The sequence below is a fragment of the Crassostrea angulata genome, chromosome 2 (genome assembly GCF_025612915.1).
Source record: "Crassostrea angulata isolate pt1a10 chromosome 2, ASM2561291v2, whole genome shotgun sequence".
NCBI classification, from domain to species: Eukaryota; Metazoa; Mollusca; class Bivalvia; order Ostreida; family Ostreidae; genus Magallana; species Magallana angulata.
Window position 1 is genome coordinate 49,452,233 of NC_069112.1, and position 12,076 is coordinate 49,464,308.

Consider the following 12,076-nt stretch of genomic DNA (forward strand, 5'->3'; position numbering starts at 1 on the left):
CTCTCTCTCGTTAGTTTGATCATTCGTTTCGCGTGCCTACAATCATCTCCGACCTTTGGTCTTCAAGTATTCCCTCGTTTGATACGAATCTCTACAAGTGTTATTGAGTTTTCCTCTGCTTAATGAAATCAAATCATTAAATCTGATCAGCTCAAATCTCTAAACCCAGTCAGATGCGTGACAGAGAGAACTAGAAGTTTGTTTTAAAATCTGTTTTAGTGGCTGAAATTGTTTTCAAATTCTGCTTGAATACGCTGTGAAGAGATATGAGGTTGTGCAATTACATTAACGTCATAAACAAATGTGATGAGATCGGTTTATTATGTTTAGAAATCAAATGATAAGATATGCAATTTTTAACTTAATATTTACCGAGTCGATATTACGGAGTCCGGAAATGGGTTAATATTAAGGGGTATCTTTAGCGTCTAGACCGGATGTGATTTCCAAACAATGATGGAAAGATTTAGCACGCTAGCTCACGGTAAACGCAACTCAGCCAACGTTTAACTTTGACATAAGCTACTACTTAAATGGGCTACTTTAGTGTTTTGGAATAATGTCAATTAAATAATTACAAGTATATACTCTACACTAATTTACATCGGCCCCTAAAAAGGAATGTATGCTGTTTAAGAGCAGCTGCATAATATTGATCTTAACTGTATACAATTTATCTCGTTATAATTTGCAGTATTATATTATATCATGAATGTTATACGGATTCATAAGTTGCAGAGAGAGAGAGAGAGAGAGAGAGAGAGAGAGAGAGAGAGAGAGAGTTGTATCTATATAGTTATCAGCTTAATGATTCAAAATGATTATTTGCATATGAATTGATATTTATTTATTTTCCTAATATCTCTGATCATTCTATCACTCGATGAAATTCCCAATCGCAGACCAAAAGTAAAAAAGCTTCTTAAACGTGGTTGAAAAAAAAACGTAGTCACTTGAGGAAACACCTCTTCACACATCGAATGACCTTTCCTTTCAATCCTCCAAATTAAGGGGGCTATAGAGTATTGGCAGTTGTGGACTATTTTCGTCGCTGTTTTGCCATCAAGTAACTCTTTTCTGTGTAGTGTCATTCAGAAAACGACAAGAAGTTTGCATCAGCGGCATCCATCTTCATTAAATCGTCCGTAAGGTTCCATTCATCAAATGGCGGGCGGGCCAATTCACATCCTGGTTTTAACTTTGACCTGGTGATTTTCACTATCTTGGTCTGTTTTTAATTTTCAGTTTGCATCAATCCATTTATCCCGCAGATTCCTCGCAGGATCTATTGATAGTCTTTATATCGCTAGTGTTTGAAAGAGGGAAAATAAAGATATTAAAAATGTAAGACATTTTGTTAAAGTATAGATCTAATGCTAACCAGGGTGTTTAAGAGTGGATGCTATTAATAATATTTTTTCGCTTTGTCAGACTATATCTTCTTTACCTCAGAAAGACGCGCGTGATGAGAGTCTGTAATGTACGTGTTTTTAATTTCTGAATCGTTCACTGTAAAAAGTCTTATTTCTGATCATGAGTAATCTTGTTTTAGCGCATTTCGTGTTGCCTCAATTCCGCGTATTCCACTACACTTTACAGTGACAGCTGATAATTAAGTGCGCTGAAGTATGTATATTTCCATGATGAAATATTCAAACAGTATAAAAATGCTTTAAACAATTACATGTACATGTATTTTACCTTTAACAATTCTTATTTGAGTATAGTTATATTTTAGTATACCTTTTGTCAAATAACAGTATACAGTACCTTTTAGTATACTTTTAGTATACATTTTTCTATATTTTCAACTTAACTGAGATGATAAAGTTGATGAGTAACTCGCTTGACATTTGACTTATGAAATTATAATGAAATAATTTAATGTTACAGTAGAAATGAGGAATTTTGGTGTTGTTTTTTTTTAATTTTTATGTTTTTCGTAGTTTTTAAATTCCATCTTCATTCGTTTCCCGTGTTTTTATTTATTTACCAATCTAACAACACTTATCTTTCTGTTCCATAAAACAACAAAACAATGTATCACATGCGCAATAACATAAAGCGACACAGTAAATTATAATGTTGAGTAATGATCTCGTATTCGGATGAATAATTAGTCATTACTAGCCCTGCTATAATAGCCCGGCTTCTCGCGGTCGAGGCTTCGCCTCTAAATCCTGCGCTCTCTTTAATTCCTTGGGGCAAAAGTCCACACCGAAGAGGCCTGCAGAAACCCCATAAACGGTACCGCATACCGACGTTTTCGATCACTCACAGACTCCATTAATCGCGCACATCACGCCGAGCTGTTGGAGAAAATTAACACGAAAAGTCTTAGGTTACAAATATAACGTTATTTACGGTAGGCTGATGCAGTGAACCGGACGACGGTTTAGGTTACGCATTATGTTACATGCACATTTGCCTGCCCGGCCTGTCGGCCATTTCCGTATAGTATACGACGTTACTTATTACCATACATAGAATGCACTTCGTATATGGGAATTCTAGGAAGAAATTAAAATTGATATAAGATAATTTAATATTGTCACTATTATTCAAAGGGATTATATATTTTTTATCGTTTTTTCTCTTTTTTAAGATTGAAGACGTTGAAAAATTATTTGTTGGTTCGTGTAATATATCATCAGCAAATCATCCTCCTTTTGCCAAACAGCATTTCAACCAATGAAATAAATGAAGATTTTCACGTCATATATTTTCGACCAATCACAATGGAGAGGAAGTGAACAGCCCGAAGATCGTAGATTTCTTCCCCTCTGTATAGCGTCTTCCAAGGGAAGACGCTAATTGTAACCTTAGAACAGATAAGAACAGCTCGCGGAGTCATTCACGATAGTTATCTATGGAAATAAAAAACGTTTGACTTAATATATCAATGCAAAAGAGTTTAGGAGAGTTTATTATTCAAGCACCAAGGTTCTTCTTTTACATTAAATTACTAAAAAAAACTTATTAACATACGTACATTTGCACTCTGTTGGTGGTGCTACAAGCTATCACCAACAATTTACTTTAAGGGATATTAAAATAAACGAATTTGGAAAATAATATAAAAAAACCAAAAGCAGACAAATAAACCCACAAATATATCTGAATTTTCACAAAAATCAATTAAATGACGCACGTACAAATGACGATCGGGGGCGTGAGATTGTATAGATTGTGGTACCATTACCAGGAGCAGTCTAAAAGTAAACTATTTACAATGGTTTAATCATTTCATCATGCGTTTCTTGCCGTTGTTTACATGTATATTTCATCACAGGGGTTAAGGGTTAACGTTAATCGATTAATCGACAGTCCTTTAGATTGTCATATATACACTGTTCAGACATAGTTCTTGAAGGTCATGGTGACTTGAAGGTCATGTTTTTGTTATTCCTACTCTAAATGTCTTGTCCCAGCAATATGGCAAATCCACCTTAGAAATACAAACACATAAACAAAAAAAAAAAATGAATATACTTGTACATTATACATGTATAAATAGATAAATAAAATAAACGAATAGTAAATAATAATTAGTTGAATTAAAAATTAAATAAATATGGCTGAATAAATAAATAAATAAATAAAATAAGAAATAAATAAAAGGAAGACTGTGCATCATAACAGCTATTGCGCACGCAAAATATTACTTATACTCGTAGATGGCGAGCGAATCGGGCCCGTTGTGCGGATAATTTTTTTTTCTACATTTTTTGTTGTTGCTTCTATGGCAGCAGTCAGCTCTGATTCCGACTCCTGGATCACGATGTTGTTATCTCACAAAGAGCTGGCACACAAGTCGCCGGAATCACGCAGACCAATATTTAGTTTCTCTAATAAAATAATTTAGATTGTTTGATAAAGCCGTATTCAACTTGCGGCCGACCAGGGTATTTACCAACTGTGGCCGAAAAAGAAGAAAAAAATCTCGCTAATGGAATTCTCTTTGTTTCAGTGATAAAGCTGATATTTCTTTGGGGACGGAATCCAGATATCTTTTTCCCCTTCTAGACAAAGTAGAGGATTTTTAACTACGCCGAACCGCGCTAGGCGGTTTGTTATGATAAGATCGGAGGGACCCCGGAATTAGCCCCTGGAGGGCCTAGACCGGCATTTAGTTATCTGCGATTCCTGCGGTCCTATTGAGTTCTTTACATTTGAGATGCATCATAAATCCACTCTGTCGAGCTGACGAATAATACGACGCTATACGCACTTATCAGTTACCGCATTAAAGTATTTTATCCTTCATTTCAATCTGTTGTCTATTCTTATTAACTTGAAAATAGCTGAACATGGAGATATCATTCTGAAATTCCTTCAGTATTTTCGGCTAAGGATGGTTTCAAATATAAATCACGGAAGTCTCTACGTATTATTAATAAAAGAAGCATGACAGGCGCACCGCTGAGATCCGGAATCTGCCGACAAGGAATGAAATCAAGTTACATTGAACTGAAACAATGTGAATGAAAGTTATAGGGGGAAAAAGATGCCACCGTCACTGCGATTGATTCATAGAAAACTGAAACTGCTGTTCGTAATAAATACACTATCTGTGACATGTTTGAACAGTGCAGTTTTACAAGTAATTTTCTTTTGCAATGTGCAAAATGAACGGGTTTTCATTTGAGTTCACGCGTCAGTGCTTTTTTTACTACTGTAGACATTTAAGACCAAATTTGATGTTGAATGCAAACTCAGAAGGCATGGTCTTGAATTAAAATAAAAACCCCGATCTGTGTCAAATTGAGTCTTGATCTTAGTCTTATAAGAGTTATTCTAATAGAGAAATCTCTATGCATTGATGAATTTCTTTAGCGGAACCGGAAGCTGCGTGGACTGCATGAGGCTCACATGCAAATCATGCTCGCGCCATATTTATTCAAAATTTAGCGCATGAACCTGGTTATAAAAGAAATTCTAGATGCTAAACAACAATGCAAACAATCTCCCATTATAGGAGAAAATTACTGCCTGGATTTTCTGTAAGTCGGTTGTTCCGTGAAAAGCTTTCATCAAACATCGCTCGTTTGCCTTCCTAAATGATAGACCCGCCACAAGTATGGATTGTAGAACGTGTCAAAAATCCCTGATTGATGAAGATTTGGTGCGTGCCGTAAATCGATGGTCGATTCCTGCAGGAGTGACTTATTGAAGACAATGGGAATCATCCCAAGGTCTTAATAAAAATTGACAGTACAGAACGAGGCGCTAGTCTCACTTTGATGGAATTTACATAGTATCCCGTCCACACTACTAGTTGATACAGGGCTAATGTTTACTTGAATATCTAGAATGAATCCAATGAATTTCATGGTGAACAGGAGTTGAAATGCGTGTATATTTTGAAACATGGGTAATCTTACAATGATATACTTAAAATTTTACTTCAATGTAAAAAAAGATCCATCAAATCAATAGAAATATTAACTATTATTTTACGGCGATCAATGCTATAATCAGCTAAATGTGATGACCAACATGTTTTTCATGTAAATAATCATGTGGATTCATGTTAATTCATGATACAGTCAAGATAAAGTACTATGTTCAAATCATATTCATTTACCCATATTGAAACTTAATTCTAAAAAAAAATAAAATCCGTGATATTCACGTATTTACGTAAAAAGCAGGCACGTAGCATCGTTTTTGAAAGTGGGGGGGGGGGGGGGGGGGCCCAGATCCATCCAAAAAATCTTGACAAGCAAAAAAAAAAAAAAAAAAAAAGGAAATTCAAAGTTTCCAAAAATTTGTTGCTGCGAGAAAAAGTGGGGGGGGGGGGGGGGGGGCCAGGTCCCCCCCCCCGGATGCTACGTGCCTGAAAAGAATATCTGCAGTGTTAGGCTTTAAGCTACGTTCGTTAATTTCAGTCGCCCTTCCGTTACCTGGCTACAGTGCGTATACCGTATACGTAGAAAACATTAATCAAAACGATAAAGTATAATATCCGTAAAAACTAGACCCAATGATGTTAGAATCTACCATCCTTTAAACAGTTACACGTCATTAAAACTTTTTTATCTTGACTTTTCTCGCTTGATAACATTACATGTACTCTGTTTTACTAAATATATAGCCCACAATACATAAAAACATAAATCGTTTTGATAAATAGGCAATTTTTAATAATTTGAATGAAAAAGAAAAATCAGATAAAAATAATCTTTTCAAAACCGTACAAAGGCTAAGAGCAATTGATTTTTTAGTCACCATTTAATGTGAGAGTATCGCAATGCAATAAAAAAAAACACAAACAAAAAAGCCACTCCAGATGACAAATATCTTAATATTGACATAGCGTTCATGCAACAGAGAGGGAGAAAAAAACAGCATGGAGTCTGATTTTTACTGTGTTTTAGCGTTCAGTACCTTTTCAGTTGATTACCTTGCGTTTGTAGTTACTGCAGTTAAGTTTAACAGATCAGTTGATTTGGAGCGACTTGATAATTAAACATTGATGCAAAATAAAAATAAAAAATCCGAGAAAAAACTTTCACTACGTATTTGTTGATTAAGAGTGCAATGTTATGAAGTCATTGAGTAAAATGCAAATTAAGCTGATAATTTTCTCTTCTTTTGAAAATAGTTTTCGAAAGCCGAGAAATTTGCTGTTTTATTAAACATTCAGAATTCATGTTCATCTTTACTTGTACGTCGACTCATAGTATTCGTAAACAACAAAAGGGTATTTGATTTAACATAATGAGATTATAATATTATTTTATTTACGTCGCATATACAAATACCACACACATGTAAATACACGTTAATAGAAGTTTTGCTAAATTAAAATATTATTTCTTAATGGAGACATGCATACTGAAAAAAAAAAACTTCCTTCACCCTCACCATTCCAACCCCCAACCCCTTTAACTAAGAAATCTTTCCATTTAACTACAACGACGGAACACAAATGTTGGATCTTCGGATTCGCTCTGTGCATGACTTCTCATAACCCCCCCCCCCCCCCTCCACACACACACACACAAGATATACGGGGGGACAATCCATTAGACTAAGTATATGATACCAAGATGTCGAGGAGATGATGTACTATTAGTTTTATTGATTGGATAATGTAATGGTCCGTAATCATAAGATTTATTTCACTTGTACTTTTATGTATTCAAGCAGACCGCCATAAGGTGCATTGGCCGTTTTATAAGGGAGATAAATCTCCGTGGAATATCATTTTTTTTACTTAAAAAAAATAATTGGGGTTAAAAGGCAATTGCTGCCATCTTTTGTCCTGTAAACTATGCTGAAATCATCTGTATTTTATTTGTCGTTTAGATTTTTTTTTCTTTGAAAAGCCATTATCTTTGAAACAAATTTTAAATGAATGAAAAGTGGGATAATGTACCTTAATAATTACAAGAACGATACAGAGGAAATTATTTTAAAGTACGTGTAATGTCAATAGTTATGGGTATTTAACATATGATCGAAATGCAGGCATGAATCTCTAAAGAAAATAAATGTAGATTTTGAACTCAGCTACACCGGAATTTGCCGATGAAATGAAAGCCATTCACCAAGTGGTCCGCTCCAGACCTCTAACAAATAGTTACATGATTCAAGAGCTATTCACTTTATATATCATTTCCTCATTATGATACTTAAATCTAAAGAGTAATGAACCTAAATGAATTGTTGAAATTGGTCAATGGAGCAGATTTCTGAGATTGTTTTAAAAATGGTAGGAACTGGATAAAAGGTGGGATGGGGGGGGGGGGGGGGTTATGGGAAGGAAATGTTTGATAAGTGTTGCAAAGCAAATAGCTTATATCATTGATTGTTTCTACAATGCTTTTAAAAAGTATTGGCGGGTAAGTGTTTTACCCAAGACATATGCTGACGCTTTCAAAAAGAAATTTTTAAGTTTTTGATATGATTCTGTTAAAGTTCATGATAAATGGGATGATATTACAATTCTTTAAACCTGGCTCATTTAATGACCCCTCGTGCTAACATCCCTTCCAACAAGAAATATTAATAAAAGTTGTAGAATTTTTTTTCAGACGTTGTAAAGTAAGTAAAGTTCAGTTTTTTAACCTAGTGCGATATGAACGTGGACGTTTTCCCATCATCGCATTGTTGTGGACCTTAAAGAAAGAAAGAATGAAATACATGTACCTTGACATATTCATGTATTTGGAACCTTACCAACCCTACAGGTATAGTGAAATGACAGATGGTAGGTGTACATGTAAGTAAAAAAGGTCAAGGTACATACATCGTTAATTTACTACAGGTATTAAATAAATGTGAGCTCTGACTTTCCACGCACGCGTACTGTGCATTTCCATGGCTTGGATATCAACTTCTTTTCACACTGGCCTTATAATTAGTACACGTATAGTATGCTGCAACATAAACATCTGTAGAAAAGATATAATAATGTCATAATGGTATCTCGCTACCTTTAACAGACCGCAATATAATATATATTACTGGTGTAAATATGGGTACTAATTATTGCTGCAAATGCTTTGACAAATGTTGGAAAAAAATCGCCTTAGTTTGGATAATGCCATGTCATGACTAGGGGACAAACTGTTGCCTTGGAGATCACATGACATTTTGTATATATTGCTGCAAAAACAGCTTTCATCTGGACAGTCAGATTTCATGTTGTATCGAAAGAAACTGATATCTTTATTGCAAATGTTTATGTCTTCGAACATAATATTTTCTTTTTATACATAAATCCATAGACATTTACTAGACTGAGCATTTTTTTATTCTTTTGAAAATCAGAGTATTCGGATACCTCCATACTTATGCCAGTCAAGTGTTTTTATTAGTTGGTTGAACTTGCATCCCCTCAATTCTCTTTAATTTTTTCTGTCCAAAAGCTATCACATGTACATCTGTCTTTAAAGATCAGAGAGAGAGAGAGAGAGAGAGAGAGAGAGAGAGAGAGAGAGAGAGAGAGAGAGAGAGAGAGAGAGAGTTAATCAATAGATAAACTATGACAAGAATTCACAGAACAGAAACAAGATCTATCATATTTGTTATAAACGAATCGCGATGTTATGTTTAAATGATAAGATATACAACCTTCTGTTATTACATGTGACGAGTGCAAAATTATAACGTTTTTAAGGAGATTAGCAAAGTTTCCACTTCGTGACAAGTGGCGAAAACAGCAGGCTTAATTATGTCTCAAAAATGGCTCTCACTTGTATTTATTTTGATAACAAGGGTCTTAAAAATGTTTTTTCGATGTGAAGCAAAGAGCTACAAAGCGGAAGCAAAAAGCATAATCAGACAAAGTCAACAAGATTTCTTCAGATGAGAGATGCTGACATTATCATAAAACAAGCAGATATAACGTTTCGTGTACTTCAGAAAAAACAGAAAAATTCCCTCAGATTTCAGACGTAAAAGTTTATTTGCAAACCGTGAAAATTAAATTAGCAACAGTTACAAGCATATGGCTTGTGATTCCCCTCCTTTCAGACATTATCAGTCGTTGGATGGTGGCACTTTGTATGTTCATCTGGCACGTGCACTTACCTGAGATAATTCCGATATTATTTCTTCACCTGTTGATGGGGAGTTTCAAATCGGCATTTTGTCAATACAACATCCCGCCGCCTGGCAGTGTCTTGGAGTGAGAGAAAGAATGGTCAAACCGGAATCTTCCGGTATCGATTCAAAAAGGGGGGACCTACTGTCTGAGATATTTATAGAGACGACACGATTCCACACAGCAAAACCAAAACTTAAGCGGACGACACCAAGAGGACTAAGGGGTCTGCTCTCTGGATATAACGTGTAAGTAACCATGGGAGGAGTTCCGTGCAGTGAGATTTAAGCCGAGTGTTCTCAGAGTTTTTATTTTCATTTCTTTACTGGATTCATTTCGGAATTCATTCATCTTACCGTAGTGTCACAGCAATTAACGCGTTGCGTTACGTCACAGCTGAATCTTCCTGAGTGTTTCTTTTTCCGTAGCACACTATGAAAACTGTCAGTTAAACTGTTTGGAGTATTTATTTGAAAAGTCACCATGAGTCTACTGTGTTTTTTGGCGTTTATTTTTTTACCCGTGGTCAAGTGTTTTACGGAAGTCCAGATGGCGCTAATGGTTCCAAACGACACGCATCGTCTGTTTTCAGTGGACATAGTACTTCCGGCGGTTAACATAGGGATTCTCCGGGCCCGCAGCTTCTTGCCCTCAGACGTCAATTTCACGGTCCACTACGCCGACTCCAAGTGCCACATCGGGGTGGGGATAAATGAGGCCATCAAATTGTGGTACGCCGGGAAAGTCCACGTCTTTTTTGGCCCTGTTTGTGACTATGCTGTAGCTCCAGTAGCCAGACAGGTAGGTCAAAGGTTAAGCCTTATTAAAGGCCAGGTCACGGGTTCCTTGCAGTGTTCTATTTCAAATTTGGCCATTATTTTTTAAGCGACCCCCCCCCCCTTTCCTGTGTCTCACTTTGACTCTCTATTCAAAGTTCTTGTTTTGCAAAGGACATACCAGAAAGATTACCTTATAAAGTAAACTTAAATAAAATCGCTATGAAGAGAGCTTGCAGGAAAAAAAAACCCCTCATTTCACATTCATTGTGCAGAATCTGTTTGCGATTGAGATACTTTAAAACAACTTTTAAATATTAATCCGAATTCAAACAATATTATTTTCTGTATAAAGAATCGGTGCATAGAATAATTTTTTCTTTAGATTATTAGTATTACCGTGTGTTAATTTGACAATATATTAATTACTTAATTAACAATTTCTATTGTCAGTAAAACTGTAACAAAACAAATCATTACATTGTATCACCATTTAATGCTGGGAAAAGGTTTCTGCTTTGCACTCTATAATACGAATAATAAACATTATCGATATTGAGATGTATAAACTGACACCAATTTGATTAAGTATCAAATTCTTTGTTAATTTCTTTTCTTGAAAAGGGAAATTTTGAATTGTCAACATTTTATTTAATAATCATTTTCTATCTGTGTTTTTGCGGTCTTGCATAATTAATGTAACTCTGCGCTTTTAGGTGCATCCCATAAATATCATTCAATGTCACCAACTATTCGTTTTTATTTGTTGACATTCAAGGTGAAAAATTAATGAAATTAAATAAACCTGTTCTGAAGTGAACTCATATTATGAAGTTGACACAGAACTGGTTACACTGCGGGGAATTTCGTGCAAACTGGCCTAGATATACATATCGTACACGACTACAATGTAAAACTTAAAAACATATATCACTATTAAAGTACTTCTCGGAAGGAAGCGTATTTTCCTGTGTTATTACATGTATATTTCAAGCCATGGTCAAAGTGCACATTGACAAATTTGTACTAGTTTGTGTAAGGAAATTGTATAATATATCATGTATGTTTCAATCATAGGGGAAATGTAATCAATATTTGAAGTGTTTCTAACCGGATGATATTTAACGATCAGAATTGAATTTTTAAACTAGACATACTTTACAATGTAAATTTAGTCATTATAAATATCATGTTTTACGAAGTCGACAACCACATGTAGGTACTGTCATAACTGCAGAATTATAGTTTAACGGGAAAATTCGGGATTATATAGACCGTAGACTAAGTCGAACAGAATTTTTTCCCTACAGTTTTCCAGTTGGTCACCGTATACGAGAAGGACAGTGAAATTGACATATACATGTACACTAGTAGTGTACTAACATAGTCACAATACTATATTGTACTAACACAGTCACGGTATTATAATATATGTTAATAAAAAAATAAATATAATCAAAAGTTATTTACATCAAATATTATGGGACACCCTGTATATTTTATCAGACAGTGCAACTGGCATGTATGACAAATGAATAATGTCTAATATTTTATACCTAAACCTGAAGAAAATACTGAAATCAATCGTGACTCAAATGTTGGCTGTGTTTGTTTAAAATGTTGGTTAAATACGATTGACAGATATAAGTTTCATTAAGTGTGTAGATTAATCAATAGCTGGGTATTTCAAATTCTAGCAGATAACATGTACATTATACATAAACGATACTTAAAAATCATTCAC

At 34.9% G+C, this 12,076-nt stretch overlaps 1 protein-coding gene across 2 annotated transcripts in view; it reads left to right on the forward strand.

The window, feature by feature from the left end:
* Positions 1–12,076, forward strand: part of LOC128173825 (atrial natriuretic peptide receptor 1-like) — a 166,306-nt gene that overhangs the window by 29,979 nt on the left and 124,251 nt on the right. The window contains exon 1 of one of the 2 annotated variants that reach the window (XM_052839503.1): positions 9,641–10,357. The exons of the other annotated variant lie outside the window; for it this stretch is intronic. Within the exon in view, the coding sequence (XP_052695463.1) occupies positions 10,040–10,357 (318 nt within the window). The 5' untranslated portion in view covers positions 9,641–10,039. Of the gene's footprint in view, positions 1–9,640; positions 10,358–12,076 lie in introns of those variants that run through there. 2 annotated transcript variants of the gene reach the window in all.